The following is a 25,000-nucleotide window of genomic DNA, read 5'->3' on the forward strand; positions in this document are numbered from 1 at the left end:
AACTGACAAACTACGGGATGGATAGATGCAATAGAACTGCTGTTATGTACTTAAAATGAGGCAATCTTTTCTTTTGTATGATGAGTTTTAGAAAGGCAGTACTTGGAGTTGCTGGGAGAATATTAAATGGTCCAACGAGCCAGTCAGAACGTGGTTGTATTTTTTTTTTCAAATCCTTAACATAATCAGCAAAAGAAAATGAGATATTTAAGGGCTTAAATGGGAAGAAATATGTCACCTAGATCTACCTAATAACATACATAAAAGCACACCAGGAGAATCATAGCATCACAGAATCACAGAATCATAGAATCATTTTGGTTGGAAGAGACACTCAAGATCATTGAGTCCAACCATATCCTTATACTAGCACTAAACCATGTCCTTAAGAACCTCAGCTAAACACCCTTCAAACACCTTCAGGGATGGTGACTCCACCATTTCCATGGGCAGCCTGTTCCAATGCCTGACAACGCTTTCCATGAAAAACTTCTTCCTCATATCCAATCTAACCCTCCCCTGGTGCAAATTGAAACTATTTCCACTTGTCCTATCACTTGCTACATGTGAGAAGAGACCAACACTCTCCATGCTACAACCTCTTTTCAGGTGGTTGTAGACTGTGATAAGGTCTCCCCTCAGCCTCCTTTTCTCTGAGCTGAACAGCCCCAGTTCCCTCAGCTGCTCCCCATCAGACTTGTGCTACAGGCCCCTCACCAGTTTTGTCGCCCTCCTCTGCACTCTCTCTAGTACTTCAATGTACTTCTTATGATAAGGAGCCCAAAACTGAACACAGGATTCAAGGTGGGGCCTCACCAGCACCGAGTACAGTGGCACAATCACTTCCCTAGTCCTGCTGGCCACACTATTCCTGATACAAGCCAGGATGCTCTTGGACTTCTTGGCCACCTGGGCACACTGCTGGTTCATATCGAGCTGGCTGTCAATCAACAGCCCCAGGTCCTTTTGTGCCAAGGAGCTTTCCAGACACTCTTCCTGGAGCCTGTAATGCTGCATGGGGCTAAGGGGAAGGAGAAGGGTTTAAGGAAAAAAGATAGAGTTAACTAATACTGGACCCTTAATGGACAATTTCAGACTCTGTTATGTCTAAAAGTCTATGTTATGGCCTAAATTTTAGCACCCAGCCCCAGGCTTTCTCTGCAGCAGAAGTCTAACCCTTCCCTCCACTACAGCCTTGCCTCTTCCAGCTGAGTTATCTCATTGATCTTTCCAAGGCTCCCGTGGGTGTCAAATGCCTGGGTTTATTGTTGACCAAGGCAGTCTTTATGCCATGCTAGACCCCATGGAGCCATCAGTGGTGTCACTATCTGCCCAGGCTCTACATAGGCAGGGCAGGGTGCTAAGAGCAAACAAGCAAGGCAGCAACCTTGCTGTGCAGAAACAGCAGAGTGCACAGGAGGTGGCACCTCTGTAATGTAATTTTGTCCAAAAATTGTCCCACTTGCAAGTGACAGAGATGAAGTGACTTCTGTGCCAAGTACAGCAGCATCACTGTGTACCATGTGGAAGAGGCAAGTTGGGGGTTTGGTACTAGTCACAAGCTAAATATGCTACCTGGCATGTCTTCCAAACAAGACCCAAGAAGGAGGTTCTATGACATTTTTTATTTTCTTAGCAAAGTGTAATCCCCTAGTAATATGTGTTGCAAGGACCCATGATGCTCTTCTAATGAAGCCCCCTGTTTTGGTGGTCCTGTTAGTGAAAGGGCTGAAATGTGTGCATGGCTCTGGATCCAAAACCTCACTCATACACTGTATAGGTAAAGAAAATAATTTTCAAGTATGGAAAGCAGCTGCTGAAAGAGGCTATCTGCTGTTAGTAATGAAAAACAGATTAGGAAGGCATTATTTACACTTGGTAATTCAGAAATGGCATCAAAGAGAGCTAGTATTACAAACTATTAATGAAAGACATAATAATGAAACAAATCACATAATAGATCACAACAAAGTGATTCAGTGTAATGAATACTGATACTAAGTAAGTGAACTGTGCGCTCTGGGGATACAATTTCAAATCCATTCCAGTGTGTGTGGTAGCAGTGTGAACAAAAAATAGCACTTTTAGAAGAAATTGACTGTTCCATTACTCTCTCTCATCACATACACACCTTACATTGGCTCTCCCTTTGATGACGTATAAGGTAGATAAAAATTAAATTACTTTCCGAGACCCATTGTTGTGTTTATTATTTTTGTGTGTGTCCAAGTAACAACTGAAATCACACCATCCATACAGATATCAGTCAACATTACTCATTTCACAGGATAATATGAGTAAATAAACATTAAACATATTAAAAAGACAGCCAGACGATGTTTCATCAGCAGAGATTATAAACTCATTTAATTCTTATAATTATAGAAAACACATTGCTGCTACACAACATGATAGTGTCTTGAGGGTGAAACAGGTCTAAAATTCAGATCTTCATAGAGATTCTAAATTCTAAAACTAACGGTGAAGCTTTTGATTAAACAGAGGGATGGCCTATGTAGCTTATATACAATATTTGTATTCTGATCACACGCAGGAAACTTCAGGTGGTGTACAAGTCATGATTTCATTTCAGATTCCTCTGTATCCTAAACCCTTCTTGAGTCAATTCTGGTAATGTCAAAGCCTACCAAACCAAACATTAATTATTTGTGCATTTCTATTTATTGTGCATTTTCAAAAACAATTTGGCTTTTTTTTTTTTTTTTAAAGTAGAGGCATTCATACATATAGCACTGGAAAACCATTCAGATGTCTAAGAATGGGCACTGCAAAAGTCAACAAGCTGAGCAGGAGATGCCTAAGGCTGCCAGGAAGCTGTTGCAGTGTTACTGATAACAGCTTCTCTTAGGAGACCCTTTGGATTTAAAGGTTCTCAGCTGAGGTTCTGGCTCAGTGACAAGATTTTACAATCAAATGTCAGTGGGAGGCTTACTGACACAGGGTGAGCTCCTGAATAACAGATTATTTATTACTCTCTGTTATGGGCTTCTAGAAAAAGGAAACAATATATGGTAAGTCTGAAGAGCTCTGAGGTTTGTTTGGAAAATTATTTTGAGAAAATCTAAGCTTTAGAAATGTTGAAATTGAAACAGATTTATCAGATTAATAAATATTGATAGATTTGACATGAGACCTAAATTTAACTTACCCTAAAATTATTACTGCAACACAACAGTTTTATTATGTCATTAAATACATCTACCATTATGAATGTTCAGATCAAGGCCACAGAAGCATGTTACAGATTTAAATTTCTCTTTCTAAATTTCAGTCATCCAAAGTTTTCAAGCATCTCTAATATGACTGGAATGCAGTATTCACATTACACGTTTAATTTACTGTCATGTTTTTAATGCATTGTTTTGACATTCCTTCACAGTAATTACAATACCTTCAACATTATAAAATACAAGTAAATCAAATCAGCATGAATTTGGAGAAGTAACACACAGAAAGAATCAGAAATCAAGCAGCTATGCATAAAGTTGCACTACGGTGCAGCCATCACTTTCATCGTCAGCAAGCCACCTTAAGGAAAGAACATAAAAACCTGTCATAGACACAGCACCTATAAAACTTAACAAATAGAGAAATGAGAGAACCTGCTTCTGCACCTTTAGATTTCTAGGAGAATTTTTTATATTGCTTTCTACAGAAGCAGTAACTGACCTGAAGAAAATACTGATTTATTTATTCTTAATTTTAGTATCCATATATGCATAATTTAAAAGTTTAATTAGCTTTATGAATATATTTATGAAATATACATTCATTTTATTTGTTGGTCATATAGGTGGCAAGTAGACTGTTTCATTGAGCAGTATAAAATCAGGATAATTTAGAGTACGGAAACCTGTTCTGTGATAGCAAGTTATGCTTCATGTATTCCATTCCTGGGGCTGTTTATTTCTCACATCTCCTTGTTGGTTCACAAAACACTGAGTTGCATGGTGGGCCCAAGCCCTGCTCTGTAAGACCCAGTGGAAGTTTTACTATTGACTATGTGGGAAATAGGGCTGAGTCCAAAGCTTGAGTAGGTTGACGTTAACTGGAACCATGAAGGCAATGATATTGATTTCCAAAGAGCATTAAAAAGCTTCTAACACTTTTGCAAGGCATATGACAGACTGATGTGATGTCTACTAAGGAGTGAGCATGGGAAGGATTCCCAGCCAGTACAGCATTAATGTATCTCACATCTGAAGTTGCTCCATTGAACAGCTGCAAGAGATGGCTGAAGCTAAACAGTTCCAGGCGGAAACACAAGTAATCTTGGCGGATAAAATTGCTCATGGAAGTTCCAGAGCAAACAAGAAGTGTGACATGTAACCTATTAAATAGACTAGTAAAGGATGCCCACCCCCTTTCAGGTTTCTTAGTGATGTGTACCTTTTAGAGACAGCATTTGGATCAGAGGAGTCTTTGTGAGGGAATGAACCCATTCCCTATTTACACAGTTGACTATGACATGAGAAGCTCCGTGTCTGAGCTGGAACACGGACATGAATTTACAGCTTCCTGTGTCTGAAGGGTGCCCCAATGCCTCTGGGTCACTGAGTACTCCAGGGTGGGCCTCCTAACCTCTCCTACTGAAATTCTTCCATTTGGAGTAAGTAGGTATACACTGAGGCAAGAACATGACTCTAACCCACCAAGGGCCCAGTTAAATGTCCTAGTCAGCCATCTGTAGAATCAATTTGTGTCAGTCATTTCCCAACATCAATGATGTGATTCAAGTTCTTGCTCCAATTGGGTCTCTTACAAGCCTTTGTGGCTTTACTGTAAAACTTTAAATAAAACTGGAAAAAAAAAATGTCGGGGAAAAAAATGTTTGTTGAAAGCTATCTTATTCGAGAACCTTACTCTGACTGGTGTGGTCTAAGAATTCTTACCAGGAAAAGAGGTGGAGCGACATCAACTGAAAATCATATAATGGATTGTTTTAGGAACATGAGTGATATTGTGGTCTAAGGACTTTTGCTCATGTCCACTAACCTAAATTTAGGTATCTAGAAGATTAGATAGTACCTAAGAATGTGGTTGGAAGAAGTTCAGTGAAGGGAAGCTTAATGTTGCTGGAAGAAGTTTAGTGTTGTTGCAACTGGTAATAGCCTCATATTCTCACGACTTAGACTGTAGAGTCCAACTGATTATCCAAGAACTAAAAAAATGTTGCTTTTTTGGGTGCAGGTTGGGATTTGGCTTCTATGAATTGCCAAGTTTACAAAAACATTTAGAGGAGGGATAAAATTAAATATTCTTGGCTAACATTTCTGTTCTCAGAGCAGGTAACAACCATCTTTCTAGATATAGGGAACTTGTAAGTTTTCACACTTTTCCGTTCTCCAGATTCATTAAAAATCTATTTTATACCCAGGAAGATAGGAATTTTGTTTGCTTCTGCTGCTTATTATGAAATTCATTAAACTGTAAACTGTAGTGAACAGTCATTCCAAATATACCTTTCAATTTAATTTCCAACTTCTGAAAGTGTATTGTTTCAATTTGATGCAGACTGAAGTGGATCTTTTTGTACATTAGAAGCCCTTTACCCCAGCACCCCTTTATCCAAATAAATATCTACTTTTGGATCATTATCCTCTTACATTATAAAAAGTTTTTTTTTTTATTTTTACCCTATTTGCTGAACATATCTCAAACCCATACTAAGTAGGCACTGAAACAGAACAATTTTGATGTTGCTTTTGCTTCATAAAATAAATACATTACTTTTTCTCCAGTTTTGTATCTGTACCGCCTTATCTGATCATCCTCCCACCATCCCATATTTCTGATTCCCTTCCATGCCTGTTTGCATACCCATGATATGCTTGTCAGAGCTACATATGCACTAATACTTGTGTAATGGTTCACCAGACAGATTATTCCTCTTGCAAATGGCATACTAATATTTTCTCTTGGCAAAGGCACTAAATAGTGTCTCTCCCTCCTACAGTCATCCAGTTTTAATAACTTGGAAAAGTATGATGTTTTCTTCTAAATATTCATCTAACAAATTAGTTTGAAATTGGCTGAAAGGTTCAAAAGTTACTGGGATGGACTGATAGGAACACTGTATGGTTAAAAAATTCTTACTGTTTTAGGAAATGAGAAGAGAAACAACTGAGAGACTAAAAAGACTGCTACTAATTCTTGTTAAAAGGAAAACAGGACCTACAGAGTGATCATGAACTGATCTACTGACCTGTTGCAGCTGAAGCAATAAACTGAATTACTAGATGTATCTGTGATTTCTACTTTTTCCAGAAACCAACCACTTGCTGTAGAAGGAAAAAAAAAAAAAAAGACCAAATTTAATATATACAATCCACAAATAAAGCATAAGAGAAGTTTCTGATTTCATTTTCAAACTCTGTGTGGTTCAGTACCAAATCTATTCAATATCAATAATAAAACTGAAATGTAGATGATTCAAATTACTACCAACTTCTCAGTTTTACAGAGATGATCTTTGATGTATTTGACAGAAAACATAAACGAAGATTTTTATTACAACTTACCTAATTTTTCAATATTGAACAGAACAGGTAGTAAGACAAATAAAACAGAGTGCATAGTAATATTGAATACATTCTTGAAATCCCATTTTACCCTTTTCAGTATTCTGAAATGCACTCAAAGTACACCCCTGTTAGGCTTTGATGTTCAGTGTCCACCAAAACAATAAAAATAGATAGACTTTATCAGTAGATGTAATGTCTTCAGTGATAACTCAACAGAAAACCAGTAATTCTACTATTCTTTTATAATTAATATATTTATACTTATATAAACCAAGTGTTGTATCTGAATGCTTCTCATGTCCATATTTCTCCAGCATTAGTGATTCAGAATAGCATCTTCATTTAGGCCAACACTCATATCTGCTTTAGCTTTAAAAATGTATTTAAGATTCTGCTATAATCTCCTATTTTGCTGTGTGAAAAAATACCTTCATTCTTGTGCTATTGAATTTTATTTCATAAATATTAAAATATGAAGATTTTTAAAATAAAACTTTATTATAGATATAGAATGTTTGTGCTGATATCTTTAGCCATGTTTGCTAATGCAAATACTTAATGAGAACATTTGAAAACTAATTAGGATCATACTGCTAATAGCTTAAAACCTTTTGGTATTTTTTCCACATCCTAGAGATAAAATACTATATTCTAACACATTCTTTAGGTTTTCAAATATTTGGACAAAGTATCAAGTAGGCTAAAACCCATAAAAATATATTTGTTTGTAAGTAGGCTAAAAATGCAACAGAAAAATATTTGCAAATTGTACCAATTTAGATAAAACTTAAAGGCATAGCAATGTTTCTCACTTTTCAGGGTTATTCACAAAAAATTATTGAGTAGTACTAAGCCATAAAGGTGTCTACATTTTTCATCTTCTATTCACAAGTCATTTATTGATACTGTGAAGTACTTTTGGAGCTTCTTTAATGCAATCTTGCGAACAGTTTAATATATCATACATTCTACTTGGAATATATGACCTTTCATGAAATCTCTGTAATTCAGAGTCAAGATTATCAACAATAAAATTTTACAGTCTCTCAAATTTACACGACACTTTACAAATGAATATAAAGGTATGTTTGCTCTGTTGAAAAGTTTAAGATCTAATGCTTTATCCTTTATTGACAAAACTCCAGCAGACCTCAGTGAAATCTCCAGGTGTGGAGAAATCTAGAGGCAGCTAGAAAAGATTAGCAAACAGATGAAACATTTCAAAGAGGTGTTACATTTGAGGGTGCTTGTGAGGATAACAGCTGATGTGCCAAAAAATGCTTGGAGATAATTCCAGAGAAAAATTTAAAGGAAGGTAGTCATGGATGTAAGATGGATCAACGCATACCAGCTGTGCTAGGAAGGCAGTATTAACAGCTATGTGATGTTGATCAGGACACAAAGGGGAAAGATACTCATGTTACTGATAGTTTGGGATCCAGGAATTAAAAGTTCAACCTATTTATCCCCTGTGGACTTCTGTGCAACTCTGAGTTCCCTTCTCAGATTGATTCTAAGTTGAATTGTGTGCATGTAAAGCAGCTAACATGAATAACATGTAAGTCAGAAGGAGGATTTTATTTATTATAGGTATTTCAAGAGGTTTGATGTTTTTCTTTTTGAGTTTTCAATGTCATAGCATGTATAACGTGAGTGGGTAGTTAGAAAAAATCCTGTTCAACGTTTGCCTAAAGAACTGCTATTTGCAGCATTTTGCTTGCTTCATCCTAGATACAATAAACGTTTTCCACTTCATAGTGTCTCATGCACTCAGATCAATCAGGTTTTATTAAACCTAAATCTATTTCTTTTAGATAGTTTAAGCAAAATACACCCAACTAGAATATCTCAATACAATCAGACCTTTTTGACTCAAACTGTACATTTCATGCAAATTCCGTTTATGTTTATTTGTATATCTCTAGATTTTTTTAGCACCTCTAGGTGTAAGCTCAAAATATTATACACTTTAGTCTCACATATTTTTTTTTTTAAATTCATGTTTTAGAGCTTATATGTAATACAGTGTACATAGAAACAGTTTCCATCATCATGTGTGCGTATGTACTGTAACCACATCCTAAATAAACATCAGTACACACTAGTGTTCCCCTCATAGTGTAGCTTTCACAAGAAGGAAAGCTTTACGTGTGCCAGAGGGGGCTACAGCATGTTTTGATCAGAGTTTTAAACTTGCCCAAACATTTCTTAGATAATGTTTAAAGCATGGAAAGTTTAGCCTGCTGTTTGAAAACTCAGTCCTATGTCATTTAAGACATCTAATGAGAGGTTTTGATGCGCAATGTTTGAAGGATAAAACCTTCTGAGGTTTATGCTAACTACATCTCTGTTAGAAAAAAAAGTTCAATGTAAAGTCAAGGGAAATGTGATAGGGACAAAGGGGGTGTAAGCAAGAGCAGTCTAATTGACCTAGTTTGTACACAGATTTGTGTTAGCTAGCTGTAGCAGTAGCATGACCTCAAAAACCTTTCCAAATGTCAGGCAGATCTTTAAGCAGATTTTTACAAGGCTATGGAACACATGCATTATACTCACCAAATCCTTTCCCATCATGACCAATTTCAATTGAATATAGGCTTCCTAATTTTTTTGTCTCAATCTTGAATGTATCAACCTTTAACATTAAAATACAGGTATTAAAAATAACATGCCAATATCTGGAAACTTTTACATTTGTTTAGATAAGTTCTGATACTAATTCAAATGTAGTAATACCAGTTCAAAACAGGTGGCTGACATGTGCTGTGGTTTATTTTCCCTACTGAACATTTGTGATATAGATCCTCTCCTACTAAGTATCAGTTTAAGCACAGAGGTTTAACTTGTCAACTTATAGTAACACAATCTATACCACTTTCCTGACTTTCATCTACCAGAAAAATACTTTTGGTCTCTTATAAATTCTCAACTGATACAGACTTTAAAGTTTTTCAGTACATGATACATAAATACACATTCAAAAACATAAAAGATAAAGGCTTTTACTACATGTACCATTCTGTCTCTCAAATATTATATATTTTAATTTAAAATATTACCTTCTTTCATATTACAGATTTTTGTTTTCATAAAACATTTGACATCACTGGCTACTCATTGACTTATATGGTTTGCTAACTGGATTTTTATGTATCTGCTCATCTTTTTCAAACGGCAATGACACCACTTGTGGAGTACAAAGCAAAAGGTAGTACTGCTCAAGATACTTTCTGACTTCCTCCTTGTGTCTATAGGTAACTAGATTCATTAACCTCCTCAGTATGGAAGACGATACATGTGCAAAAATCTTTCAGAGGATATTAATAGACATCCTGGTTGAAGAAACTTGGACCAACTGAAAGTGAAAAGATGTTTAGTTATGCCAGAGATAAAGAGATACATCTCATAAGAAATGTATTTTAACTGGAATCTTAATTATTGAGTCATTACCTTTTGTGAAATCCACATGACAAAGATATGGGAAATACATTTATTTCTTACTACCTAAGGGTAACCATCATTATACTCCATTGCACAGGTGGTGAGCAAATGGAGCAATTCCTTTGGCAGAGTATTGTGTTTATTGAAGAAGGAGAACATTCTGCTGAGGTACTAGGACATCATGCAGAGAATCAGCATTCTTATGCAAATATCTGTATCTGAACTGGTGGTCTCTGAAGAGCCTAAAGCATGATGGATATCAGAATCAGGTTGATGTGCATAGTTCCATTTTATCTGGTTATAGGTTTATACGTTCAGTGAGGCTCACAGCATCAGTTCCCATGGCAAAGTAAGATGATGGGATGTAAAGGACTGATGTATTCTCAAGCATAATATTCAAAGTTTATACAGCCGCAAGGGATATTGCACATATATGCACATGCATGGGCAATGCTTATTGCGCATTTCAGATCAAGGAAATGCATACCTGGGTAGATAAGTGGATGTAACATGGTGATGTGTTTGGGACTAAAAGAAAGAAGAGCAACAGGGTCAACTAGATACAATAAAAGTAAAATGTCCCTTGGTTACTCTGGTGAAAAGGTGAGACACAGAGGTAGCTGAGACTATATCTCATCTAGTGATGTGGAAAACCAGATAAATGCCTTAAGTTCCATAAAGAAGATCCCGCATAGATTTAGAGTTTGCTTTCCCAGTCTAACAATGGACATATCCTATAAAATCTGTGCACTCACCTTTCCTCTTTCAAAGGGGTCTTGATGCTCCAGTGACTGAGAAAGTTGAAATACCTCAGATTTGTCCTCATTCCCAAATAAAATAATATGCACATTGGCATCAGTCCCTGCTCCCCTTTGGTCACCTGTGTATACTTTAATGGTATACTCCGTCAGATTGCTTGCTTTACTTCCTTCTTCATGTAAGTTGTTATCTATGTCATTCTTTTGTTTGTCCCCTCTAATAACAAAAGATACTGGGATTTCTCTCTGTATTTCTGGCTTATCTGCATCCACAGAAAATGCTCTGAAAAACAAAACCATGTATGTTTTTGTGGTAAGTAAATCAGAAAAAAATCCCATGTATTTATGTGGGACAGTTAAAGATGCACTTATTTCAAAAATATCATTTGATTGAACCACTCCATAACAGTAATTTTAATTCAATGCCCGCTCAGTGTTTTTAGCTATTATACTATAAAATGAGTAAAAAAGTACTAGCTTTTCATAATATACTTACTCATTCACTTCAAATACATAGATAGGATACTCCTTTAGAGCTTCTTTCAAATGCAATTTTTTAATGTCTAGTTTGCAGTCTACAAAGAAGGAAATAAAGTATAATGAAAATGTACTGCAGGTCAAGGAATTATGTAGAATTTGTTGTAAATATAATGGTGTCATTCCTACTATTTTAAAACATCACTTATTAATTAATTTATGAATACCAACAATTGACTTTAAAATCCTAGAATCATCATAGCATTCCTTATTTTGTTCCTATTTAAAATTTCAAATTAGAAATTTAGATGTAAGCGTTTCCTTTGTCTTAGTGAAGCAAAGGAGTGTTCTCCTCACTGTCCATGCACAGGCAAGCAGAAAAGGTTCAGCATGACTTAAGCAGGCACATTTAAGGAGGAAGAGTAAAAACACATGTCTGGTGCTTCCTTCTCAGTGTTTGACAAGAGGCTTGGACCTGTGTTCCACATGTAGCACAAAGTGGATCTCATTAGGTGGCAGGTATGAAGGAAATTCAGCAACTTACTCTATACTTCTGCTGTTTGAGAATGATTGCTCTCTGACTTAGAGTTCCTTCTGAATTTTCTGCCTGGGGCTTCAGCTTCATCTTGTCTATAAGACTGGCCTGAATCTCTTGCCACTAGTTAGTCATGAAAACTATTCATTTTCCCTTCTATTATTTGTCCCTTCAGCCCTGTTCTGCAAACTGCATCCCAATGTCTTCTATTACTGTCCAAGTCTCTTCAATTTTATCAATAGGAGTCTGAGTTAATAGGCTTAGGCTCCTGGAGAGGAATCCAGGACATCATGTTGCACTCATGACCTGCTCAGACAGTGCATGGACAAAGTCAGAAGCTTCAGGAAAGGATCTCAAACCACCCGATCTTAAAAACCTGCTCAGATACTGGAAGAAACATAAATGCATTAGAGCAAAGTTCTGCCTTGGCTGACCAGTCCTGCAGGCTACAACTGACTTTATACACCAAAGAGATTTTGTGTTTGGGGGTTTTTGGTTGAAAGTCTTGGTCCAAACTAGTCTCAGGCCAAACAAGTCTAGATACAATAGAGACACCCTTACTAATCTAAAGTGATTTAACCCCTTTGGAAGAAATGCGTTATACATCTGCCCAATCCTCTTTTGACAACACACAAAGAGCCAATGAGCCCCGAAGTCCCTCCTTTATGAATCATGTTTTGAAACCTGACTGGAAAAACCTCGCCTGTCACACTCTCTGTGGAGCCCTTTGGCAACGTGCAATTGCCATATTCAATGGCTGTCAGTCAGACAGATGACCACAATTAACTTGCACAATTGAAGCTGTGGGAAACGATAAGGAGCAATATGTCCTGGTCTCCAACAACAGCATGGTGGGGCTGTCCCCTTCCCTTCCCTTCCCTTCCCTTCCCTTCCCTTCCCTTCCCTTCCCTTCCCTTCCCTTCCCTTCCCTTCCCGCCCTGGCCTGCCCTTCCCTGCCCTTGCCTTCCCCTGCCCTTCCCCTGCCCTGCCCTTTTCCCCCTCTGCAGCCCCGGGGCAGACCATGCTGTGGCACAGGGTGCATTGACCAGCCAACATGTACATATACACATACTGCACAAATGTCTTTGACATTTTTATATGTTTTACCAATTTGGTTGAAATTGAGCAGTGAGTCTTAAAGGTTATTATAAGGAGCCAAGAAACCGGGGCTGGGGAAGATAAAATGCAAATGTAGAACTCTTATTTTCCTAGAAAACTCTCTGAAAATGGTCTACTGTAATACATAGTAAGTAACAATTTGCAGTTATATAACAAATTTCATTAAAGGACTTAAAAAAGACTTTACAATTCATTATTTGAATATTCCTTAGTAGCATGAACCAAAAAGAAGTTAAAGTTATGATGATTTTAATGGGATTTGGTGACAAAACTGCTGTTTGTCTAATAGGGGTAAAATCTCCCTCTGAATGTCACAGGGAGGAAACAGAACAGCTGGGGAAAACAGAGGAAATAACTGAATTGCAGAAGGACATTTAAACAATACCAGTTTCTTCCATGAGTTATAATTATCCTCCTAGATCACTTATTAATAAATCATGTGCTAATAGCAGAATATAATTATTCATCATCTTAATTTTTTTCTTTTTCTTTTTCTTTTTCTTTTTTTTTTTTTTTTTTTTTTTGTTATGGCAAGGAATAGTTTATTTTCTTGATGCGCTGTGAGATATCCTTTAGATCCAAGAATTTTAATGTGTCAAACTGTAGGGTTTTGCTTTTTAAAATATTGTGTTTCAGCAAAACCAGCCAAAGAAATTAATCAGGATTTAACTGTGGCAGTGACTCCACTGCCTTTAATAAGATGCTGTGTGATACACATCATTGACTTTAGAGAGCAGCAAAAGTACTTTACCTGTTTTACTGCTGATCAAAAGAACAACTTTGTCCAGTTCTCCCAATTCAACAGCATCCACGACAACTAGAAATGACTAAAATAAAATTATTCAGTACTACAGTCTTGATGTATATTAATTGTATAGGAAGATTTGAAAATAATATATAAGTAGTACAAGAATGGATTAAGGGATAAGTTTTAAAGTACTTTAAGACAGAATACCTCATTGTTGTCTCCCTGCTGGACATTCTGCAACGACCAGAGAAGCGATCTGTCCCCTGTGTCACCATGAGTACCATAGATAGATGCAGTCATATGCAGTAAATTTCTCTCACTCAAAATATTTCTAGAAAATACTGTAAGATGATATGTAACCACTGCAATATCAAGCAGAAATAGATCCTGTTGAGACTGTGCCAGAACCTTGCAGTTATTTGATAACATAGCAATGTGCAGTCAGATGCAACTGAAATTTGAAACACTTGAAAATAAGAGTAACATTCACCTTTTTTTTCAACTTTTTCCTTAATTTTGAACTGTAGCTATAAACATTGGTGATGCTGACAACTTTACATTAAATTAGGGAAAAGTGTGCCTATGCTTTATGCTGTTTTTAACAGTAGCACATTGTTGAAAAATTACTGCAGTCAGTTGACTTTTTTTTTTAATGACAAATGCCTAATAGATGAAATCCTAGCAAGTCTCAGACTCATCAGTCCCTTTTGGGATCTTTACAAAGACTAACTAGGGAGACAAATCCTTCAGACTTCATAATCAAAGAGATAGAGAGAGCAGCTGCTTGCATGTGAGTCAGAGCATCTGAATTGCCACTTTGAACTTCACTGAAATGGAGAACATCCAGTGACTATAGAGGGAGCCCAGGAAGAAAAGTCTCTCTCAGCTGAAGTTGTCACCTGTTAATCTGTGCTGTTTGTGATTTATGCAATGGTTATAGTTATTTAATTGAAGATGACAACCTTTTAAAGTAAATGCATAAACAGAGCATCTGTTTATATTCATTTATATTTTACTCATAGAAACAAATGATGTGACAGTTCTGAATATTTACCTCTTTTAATTTACTACCCATCACCTCCTTTTTATTCCTGTAAACAGTCTGATAGAAGGGGACGAACCTTGACCTTGCAGAAAACTTCTGTAGAATGTGGCTCAGAGCCCAGACCAGTGAGACACCTATCCCATACAGGACTTTGTGTACAAACAGATTATCTGTGTTCTTTGAACGTCAAGAAGACAAAGTCCAGGTAAAGTATCAAGCTCTTATCATCAGCTTTCAGATCTAAAGATCATATAAAATACTAAGTTCAGTACAAGAACCAGCTCTCTTCTATCAAGCTTGCTTCTTTTCCCAGCATCAGCAAGAGGAGAGAACAGACCCTTGTTGCATGCCTGCTGCAGTTGAGCAGGTGCACGGAAAGAAAGCCATAGTGACAAAAACGTATTTAGTTTTACCTAGAAAGGTAAAACTTAGTAAAAGCCTAAGGACTTGAGGATACAGCTGAGTTTAAAATGGGAATCAAAAATTGATGCTGCCTGAGGAACAACAAATCATGGCATGGTAAGAAATAAGAGAAAAGATTAAATACAAGGACTGCATGGAATATAGTGGGTGGTGTTACAACCAAGATGAAGAATCAGGAGAGAAAACAATATATTTGGTCAGGGATGCAATGCAGTGAGTGGGTCATTACACAGAGCAAAGAAATCTGTGCAATGCTATTTTTAGATATACCTCTGATTTCCTAAGTGACCTCTTTTTATTTTAATTGACCTCTGTATAACTGACCACAGTCTCCCAGATCTGAAATTTGAGAAGTGAGGCTGGACCAGTCCAAAATAAAAGTGAAAAGATTACATGTGAAGGTTTGTTTCCTGGACCACCATGTCAGAGAGCAACAACAGTGTGACTGTCCCAGGAGGGTAGATGAGACAGGAGCTGAGCATGACCCCAGCACAGGCAGTACTCTCACTGACCAGGGGACAGCTCTGCAGCACCTGCATGTGACAGGCAGAGCTGCCAACAGTCTCAGATGCAGCAGACAATGAAAAAGATCTCAGACCCATCCTGGTGATAGAGACAGGAGCAGCAGGAAAAAGGGTCAAAAACAGGACTGAAAATAAGGCTACAACATAGGTCCAAGGTTCATCCAGAAGAAAGGGTCAGAGAGAGGACTAGAGACAAATGTGTGTCTGATATAGCTCAGGCATGATCTTAAGTGGACACCCTATGCCCATCATGGCTGGAGGTTCCAGGTGAGTCTTAGCCAAGGCAAGTAAGATCTGTTGACTTATCATGGCCCTGACACACTGTAGTCAACTGGAGACTGACACAGTGGATAGAACTGGCAGAGTACAAAGAAGGGCAATTGAAGGAGACTAATGTAAACAAGAAAAGAGGACTAAAATGTTTAAATTATGGTCTTTGTTCAGGTAGTGGGATCAGACCGCCACAGGGCAAATGTGGGCAAGTAAACTTTTAGCTCTAGTGTACTGAATAGATTGGAGAGAGGAAAGATGAAAGGAAATCTCTGAAGATACATGCAATAAGGATAACACATACATGAATGTTACAATTCCATTAATTTCATAAAATTCTAATGATTTCCTAATCTCAGTGTGAATTCTGGCTCTGTGTTAACTTTGTGGAAATAATCAGCTATTTGAAAGTCACATAATAATTTTTTATTTCACCTTTTTGCAGTTTCATTATTTTGCCTTAAAAGCTACAATAGTGCAAAATTAATCTTCTGTACAACCCTGTATGTGAGAAAGAGAGAGCATTGTTTCATCCTTGGGGATTCCTGAGGTGTATGCATCTCAAAGGAAGGTACAGTGAAGAGAAACTATTTATGTATATACTCAGCTGGGGGCCTCTCCCCATTAATACACCCAAAGACATGTGTGTGCACAGCCAGATCTCAAGGGTCTGCAATGTATTTTATCAACTGCGTTTTGATGGTTTCAAGTAGCCATTAGCATATGCTTCACCACAGTTTGAAGTACAGAATAAAAAAAGGAAAAGATAAGTAAGAGATGAAATACTAAGGCACTCTATGAATGACAGCGCTGCATCTGAAATTTAACAGCACATGACTTCTGGTTAAGGTGATTATGATCAGCTGCTTTCCATTCCAATTAACAAAATACTGATTTTGCTTTTAGCTGAGAAAAAGGAAACCAAGGAGAAAATAAATTAGATCTAGAAAGCTGACAGAGAAAGATCTGTTTTGCACAATAAATTTCAAGAAAGTGTATGCACAAAAGATCACTTTGAACTCTATGTGTGCCACCTGCTGTGGAGCTGCTTCAAGCTCTCTTGGACATAAAATGGAAAAGATTTGAGGGAACATGTTTTTTCACTGTCCTGGCTTTTTTCTTCACTCTGGTTACAAATCCCTTCTTGAAGACTTCCAGAGCACGTGTGGAAAGAGATAAATGAAACAGAGATGTTTGTTTGTTCTTTTACCTAAATAAATAGGTAATATAATACCTATTATATTGTGTGTGTGTGATTCTTTGTCTCTTGATCTCAAAGTATGCAAAAAGAAGGAAAATATTAAAAAAGAAAAGCAAGGGGGGGGGGGAAATTAAAAAGAAGCAAAGGGAGAGGAAGTGATTTTTTCAACCAAGAGGTCAGTGGCAGAGCCGAACTCAGAACCAAGGTCATGAGGGTTCCAGTCTCACTGCTCATTTATCATCCATGCTGCATCTATGTATCACCATTTCTGTGTGCTTCTATGTGTATCCTAAATACTTCCGCATGTGACAGCAATCAGTCTTTGGCAAGGGGCACACTCATGTGCTTTATGCTAATCTGAAGGCCCTTTGTTTCAGTCTGGTTTCTAGAAGATGAAAGCCATTGAGCCCTGTTCTGTACCCATCCTGTGCAAGCCTCTAAGTGAGAAAACAGCTCTAAGCAATATAAAATCTAAAGCCTAAATACAAAATTTAAATTTTAACTTGTAGCCAAAGTATGCGAAAAAGCTCTCCTGTTAATTCTACTGGGATTACTTGCATGTTTACATTTAGACACATGCAAACACCTCTCTGAAACTGGGCCATAAATTCCAATCCAAAGCATATTGGGGTAGTCCGTTTAACACCTACTTCAGCTCACTTTCAAGGAACTGACCTCTGCTTTTCTCAGGTAACTCATTTGTTTCCTTCACAAAACTCAGACACAAATCATTTTAATATTAAGTATCATTATTTGGTGTGTTTATTAAATTGATAACTGTTCTGTCATATGGTGGCATTCAATAGGCATCACATTAGAAGCATATGGAAGATACAGTGGATTTTAGGTGAAAGGGTTTATTTTATTTTGCTTAAAAAAGGTGACATGTAAGACAATTGTTGAGATAATTTTAACAGGAATAAATATTTGGAATGCATAAAGGTAACAAAGCTGATGCTTATATGTAGTTTTAAGCTGTTATTTACTGAGAATCTTTGGAATTTGCAAACAAAATAAATCGCTTAATAGAAAATGAGCTATAAAAACCATGTTGTTAATGTCAGCAATATGAGCATCTGAGGACTAAATGAAGGAGAGTAGAAATATTACTATATTGCAAAAAAAGGGATATTTCTTATAAGTTGTTCTTTGCAGCATATAATAACGGTTCTGTGCAATCAAATGAATATTGCATTTCTCACTTTATGGTACAGAAATTAAGCTGGGTGGATAGTATTTTCCTTCATATAGTTTAAATTTTTATCCAGACTTTATGAATCATTAAATAAAGACAATAAAATGTTCTGTTTTGATAAAGGTTTCAGTTGTAATATTAGGACATGTTAACCTCCTGGACCACTCTACTGCTTTAAAGTAGATTTATACCTACCAGAAAGTGCTTCTTTTAATGGCCACTCTACAGGGAATTCAATCCATCTGTCTCCATTAAGAGAAAGAGGAAGTGTTTTATTTATGGTGAGACTAAAGGTATCCAGGGTTGATGTGTTCTGCATTTTAAAGTGACGAAGAAACAATTGGGAGATGCTGTTTTCTGAACTCTGGAGACCGAGTCTCGCTTTATAAAGCGTTCCCAAATCAGATGGTAAATGTATCTAGGAAGCAAGAAAACAATGAGTTGGCATCCAATCGGAGATATGTAGTTAAATGCAAAGCTAATTTACAGGAACAGAGGAAGTTTTCTCTAAAGGGGTCAGCACGGACCAAGCCCCACTCGCCTCTCTCTTAGTGCTAAAAGTCCCATTGAGTTCAAAGGCAGCAGAACCAGATTGACTATAAGCACTTATGGAAATTTTAGCTTTATACTCCAGGGGCATTCATTGTAATTATTCTATCAAATTCAAATTACATACTGCACTGATTTCTAAATGTGAATACTTAAAGCCATTTAATTGGATATGCTTTATTAACTATGAGTATTTATTGACAAATATATATATATATATATATATATATATATATATATATGCTTGATCATCACAAACTTGAGAAAGCCAAAAACTAAAAATGAAGTCTGATGTATGACTGAAAATTTCGGTACTGCTTTTCTTGAATATTTAAATAATAATATCTGCAATATTCACAGCACTACATGATTATTTCTCTTTAAAAGGAAACTCAAAGAAAATTTTAATGTAGACAAATATATATATTATTTTACATCATATGTTATTTGGTTCTTAGCCTGATGTTCCAGTTTGTTTTCCATGGAAACCAGATTTGACTTGCTGTTTCTTCCATAAAAAACCATAACCAACTTGGATATATTTTCTGACAACTTCTCAAAGTCTTCTTTTGTTTCTTCTTGATGTTTTGTGAAATAAATTCTCCATCTCCCTTCTGAATGAATAAAATAAGGAAAATAAAAAGGGAAAAAAAGTATTAAAGGTGTTTCTGTTTTCATATGTTAGCCAAGCACCTGAGATAAAATTCCATAGACATGTCTTAGTCTACATGGGGACCATTAATATGTAAGCACTTCTTCTGGATGCCGATCAGCTCCCTAAAGTATATTGCCATTTCTTACTATTACAAAGGGGAAAATATTGTCAGTACTAGTAAGTATAAGGATGTATTATGATGAAAATATTCTCACATTATTAATGAATTAAAAAGTTGATGTAATGGAAGAAGCTATACCTGAATTCAGTTGCTTGTTTCCTAACAGCCATTCAGAAGTGCTCCTCATCTCCTGAATTTCTAATTAAAGAAAGATTGAAGACCAAATTAATACTTTTGTAAAACAGTGTCTAAATGATAATAAATACCTGTATTCATCTCTAGTGAGGTAATTGACTCAATATTATATAATTTAGATTAAAGATTTAACTAGGAAATGTACAATGTGATTTTCTACTTAAGCATCATCTCCTACATATCATACTATTTAATGAATTAACTCTAGAGCTATCTCTTTACTATGAAATGGTTGTAACATGAAGATTCAAGTATTTTTCATTTTGAAGCATTTCTGTTTCATTTATACAATTTATGCTCTGGATGAATCAGAAGTAATTGCATGTTTTTAATGTACATTTTAAGCGCTGATGTTTCTCCCATTGATATCAGCTCCCATTGATTTCAACAGGACTTGATACAGACCAAAACTCTAGTAAACATTAAATGGACTCCTGAACCAAAGATGGAAAACCTTGTTTGAGATCACAACCAAGTCTGGATTTTCCAGTTATTGTACAATAAAACCCACAGGAACAATTTCATCTTCTACCAAATCAATACATTCTGGTAGAAATAGAAACTTCTTTTTTTTTTTTTAAATTTGAATAAAACCATGTTATATAGCCTTAAATACACTAAATACTGCTATATTTTATTCAGAAAATTCCCACCTTTTGTACAATAAAACCTTATTCCTTCTCTTTCTGGTTTTCAAATGAAAGAGGTTAGAGATGCTAAAGCAGAGGAAATCATAGAATCCTCAGATGGTTTGGGTTGGAAGGAACCTTGAAGATCATCTACTTCCAACCTTCCTGCCATGGGCAGGGACACCTTCTACTAGACCAGGTTGCTCAAGCCCTCTTTTAATTTAAAGTCATTACCCCTTGCCCTATCACTCCAAACCCTGTGAAAAGTCCCTCTCCACCTTTCTTCTGGGCCCCCTTTAGGTACTGAAATGCTGCTATAAGGTCTCCCAAAAGCCATTTCTTCTCCAGGCTGAATAATCCCAGCTTGCTCAGCCTGTCAAACGGGTTGCACTGGAATTCTACTCTGTCTCAATAGGCTATTGCTGGACAAGCATCATCATACCAATGCCACTATTGCAAGCAGAAATGCCCAAGGAGTTAGGAGGAAAAGAACTAGAATATTTTCTGTAATCTAAGGACTCACCTATGCTGTTTATTTACTTCCCTTAGGGGCAGGACAATAAGAAATACATCATTGAAAGTACACACTAGACTTTGGTTGTCTGAGCTGGTTGGGCTGTACTGTGGTTCCCTCTCGGCTGGAATGTGAGATGGAGTTTGTATTTAAACCACAGCACAGGGAGGGAGGCTGGACATTCCCTTCTTGTCTTTACAAAGAGCACGGTCACAGGCTCAGGTGTCAAAACTGCTCCTCTGTGCACTGATTACGCACACAGTATCAGCCAAAATTATGTCCAGTTTCTGGCAAAAGCTATCCAAACAGTGCGGCATAAATAAAGTAAAACAGTCTTCTTGAATACAATTGAGCCATTTTAATGGCTTTTTCAGTTTACCCTAGTATTTACCACACTCTCACTCTGCCTGGCAAGTAGCTGGCAGAACTATTTGAAGCTTAAAAAAAGTGTTTGCAAGTGGCAAACTAGAACTCAGGCTTGTAGAGGCAGCAATTTGTGCAGAGAATAGGCCAAATTTGTTGCCATTTATGCCACTGTAAATCTGAAGTAACAAAGCAGAAATAGTGGTTATTAAAAAGTACTAAAAAACAATAGTGTTCAGACACACTAATTCCCATTATAATGAAAATGTTCTACTGGAATATTTTAAAGCATAACTTGTTTATAGCAGCAAATCACACAGCTGCATTCTGCAGTTTGGAACGAATTTCTTCACAAATGACAGTTTAAAGATAAAATTGACCTGTGACATTCAGAGTTACTGAGGCAGTTCTTTTTCCATCACGTCTGTCTTTTAGCCATGTTTGAGCCATAAATAATGTTTCTGTCCCTGAAGCTGCTGGGTCTTTTACAATAATCTTCTCCAGAAACCAGGCAGAGCCTTTCCCTTTTTCAACCACCATCCTTTGCAGAGTCCCAAGATCTACTGCTTCTACTTGAAAAACATCCACCTGAAAAATTCAGAATCAAAAAGACATATATAAACAGAAACCTCAAACTAAGTTAACAGTATATTTTGAAGTATGAAAGAGGAAAATTGGGATTTATTTTTTTTTTCACCAATTTAGTAAACACCAACAGAATCAGAGGTGACAAGTTTAAAGATTCTAAACTACTGCATTAAGCAGAATTCCCTTTGTGGTTCTGCAATTTAGCACTGAAGTACCTGTTCCCCATACAGATTGTTCAGTTGCTTAGGCTCAGTTCCCGAGAGATTTTTCCTTCCCAAATTTCACATTTAATGATACCATTTTAAACATCTCTTAACAAAATAGACCCTCAGACCTCCCTTTTGAGGGATGAAATGCAGGGAATGAGAAGGGCAGCAGTGAATATCACAGAAAGGTATTTTATTCTCTTAGGAAAGAATGACAAACTTGGCCTCGGATTTGAATTAATACTTGTAGGATTAGTTTTAATAAAAGTAATTGGATTTAAGGAAAAATCTTATATGAAGTTATGTTTAAGTGATTTCTACTATTCTTTGTCAGTTAAAAAAGTCCACAATATTTTTTAAATGTTGAGAACACTGAAGTAATATCCCCAAAGAAAATGGTGAGATGTCAGACATTAACCATTTTCAGAAGATGTAATTTCAGCTTTTTTACACCCACTTCCTCAGCTGGAAAGGAGAGATTAGTTTCTTGGCATAGAGACCCTCTACCTGTTTTCCTTTATAGATTTATGAATTATCATCTCATTTCTGTTAGAGTTGATAACTGGTAAAATCTAGTGTTATTTGTGACAGAAATTCCAGCATGATTTACAGCTGTAAAGTTGTTTTTGAAGAGACTGTATTGCAATAATGATCAAAACCACCTGAGTCCTGAGAAGTCTTCTCAACCTACTTTGCTCTGAAGTTGCTCAGCCAGAGCAAGAGGGCAGCAATCCTTATTCAAAGGATTGCGCAGAGATGAAACAGAAGCAGTTCTCTTGCCGCATCAGCCAAAGGCCTATGTCTTTCCTGGAAAGGTTTTCCAGGTGAAGAACTGATGAAAGATTTGTGTCACCAATTTGACCAGCCTGACCAGGTTGCAACTTGCACCATAAGCTAAAGCATTGAGCTTGAAATTGCAGATAATATATGACCACCCATTAAAAAAAAAAAAAAAAAAGAATACCCAGAAACAGAAACATAGAAACTTTTCAAAATTTTTCTTCAGTTCTGGACTTGATGAGTTACCTTTAACTTTTCCTTCTCATTTTTCATTAATATATGTACATGCAAATTTGTATATTTGTGAACTACACCTTTAGTTTCCTAAAAATAATCGCTAACCTGTAATTGAATTACTCTGTGATTTCTTCTAGGCTGAAAGGTAATGTTGTTCAAAAATTGCTGTAGTGCATCATCTAACCATCACACCTGCATTGTCACCCATGGGTTATCATGTGAAAGGGGAAAATGAGAACAGCAAGCTGGCAACGATTTTAAGGAAAAAGTGTTAAAGAGGCACTTGAATAGCAATACTTCCTTATGATGAGTCAAGGTTATTAGGTGCTTAGTGGATTTAGACCAGCAAAAGCATGAGGTGGAAATGAGAGTTCTCAGAATAATGATGTCTTTTGGCAGCAGAACAAATACATTGCTAGGGCTGAAAATCTAGATGAAGTGTAGGACTGCAGGGAAACAGACTCCACATTTACCATAGTTAAGTCAAAAAAGTAATGCTTAGTGTCAACACTACAGTTACATTTTATTACTTTTTGGACCAATTTGATGATTGAATACCATTAGTCTGAACTCTTAATTTACCTTAATTGTGATATGAGATTGATCACTGCTTTGTTGTATCTTTAATTAGATTGGTAAAGTTACAGCATCATGCTTGCATAAAATAGAACGTCTTGTTACACTTATTAAATACACAGGGCTAGAAGGTGGGTGAAAAACACAAATAAAATAAGAAACATACAGACCCCATCTCTGTTATTAAATAAATATGAAATAAATAAATAAATAAATATTAATGCAAGATTTATTTTATTGGAAACATACGTGGAAGTTTTTGTCAGATTAGAATACTTGTTAGAACAGATTTCTTTTTAAGAGAAAAGAGTTTTCCAGAGGATGACTAATTTGATGACATTATCATCAGCATCTCCAAAAATCTGTTGTCAGTGATCTACTTTCAGAAAAGAGTTAAGAATAAAGGAAAAATACAGACGATATTCTGCAGACTTCTAGGCTTATGCTGTCTCCAGGATAGTGGGGTTAATTTGCACTAAGCTTGACAGTAAACTCTATAAAGCTAGAAAATCTTCACACATTATCAGCAAAAGTATTTGTAAACAATTCCCCTGGTTGTGGTGTTTCTGAAAGCACCTAATTTCTCAGGTGCAGCATGTACTGGGAGTTATTAATAACCTGGATAATCCAGCCACAGGTAACAGCACGTTTTTATGTATAGATAAAGCATGAAAAATCTTCCAAATTCTTTTTCCTCTGAAAATAAGTATATTTTAGCTGAACAAACATTTGCGAAAACTTTGATGTTTCATTCGCATTAGACAAACTACTTCATCATTTGCTAGCACGCAATTTTAATGAGCCCATTTTAAAACACGTAAAATCTCGGAAGTCCATGGAGAAATTTACAGATGATTCAGCCATCTAATAAATTGCAAGTTGAAAAAACATTAACTAGACTATGAATTGTGACAATTGGGGTAAACTCACTTCACAGACAAGATCACATTTTCTCTTCATGTATACATTTGAAAATCTATGTGGTGTAATGAACTTTATTGTAGCCAAGGGACTAAAAAAGAATAAAGAGCAGCAACTATAATTGTGAGAGCTAGATGAACAACTTGCTAGAGACAATTTGTCAAATTTAATCCACCTTTCTCCTTGCAAGCAGATTATGAGAGATATTTCATTACAATGTTAAGAAATTGAATAATTATTAATAATTTAGCTGATATTTTTGTGGATTAATTTCAGACCACATAGGAAATATTGGAGTTGTTGACAGGTCCTGTGTGTGAGACAATACTCTTATCTGATTTACAAACAGGTACCTTTTAAGTTACTGGAAGCTTAATTCTTTTTT

The 25,000-nt window shown here is 36.3% G+C and overlaps 1 protein-coding gene across 1 annotated transcript in view; it reads right to left on the bottom strand.

The window, feature by feature from the left end:
• Window positions 1-3,494: 3,494 nt before the first annotated feature.
• RP1 (RP1 axonemal microtubule associated) overlaps window positions 3,495-25,000 on the bottom strand; it is a gene marked incomplete at both ends in the record, with an annotated part of 176,037 nt that continues 154,531 nt past the window's right edge. Inside the window, 9 exons of the mRNA XM_080364131.1 lie at window positions 3,495-3,549; window positions 6,227-6,302; window positions 9,102-9,180; window positions 10,742-11,027; window positions 11,241-11,319; window positions 13,627-13,692; window positions 18,477-18,699; window positions 19,266-19,444; window positions 21,688-21,895. Coding sequence (XP_080220257.1) covers window positions 3,495-3,549; window positions 6,227-6,302; window positions 9,102-9,180; window positions 10,742-11,027; window positions 11,241-11,319; window positions 13,627-13,692; window positions 18,477-18,699; window positions 19,266-19,444; window positions 21,688-21,895 — 1,251 coding nt within the window. The remainder of the gene's footprint in view (window positions 3,550-6,226; window positions 6,303-9,101; window positions 9,181-10,741; window positions 11,028-11,240; window positions 11,320-13,626; window positions 13,693-18,476; window positions 18,700-19,265; window positions 19,445-21,687; window positions 21,896-25,000) is intronic.

Source organism: Nesoenas mayeri, assembly GCF_963082525.1.
Source record: "Nesoenas mayeri genome assembly, chromosome: 2".
Classification (NCBI taxonomy): domain Eukaryota; kingdom Metazoa; phylum Chordata; class Aves; order Columbiformes; family Columbidae; genus Nesoenas; species Nesoenas mayeri.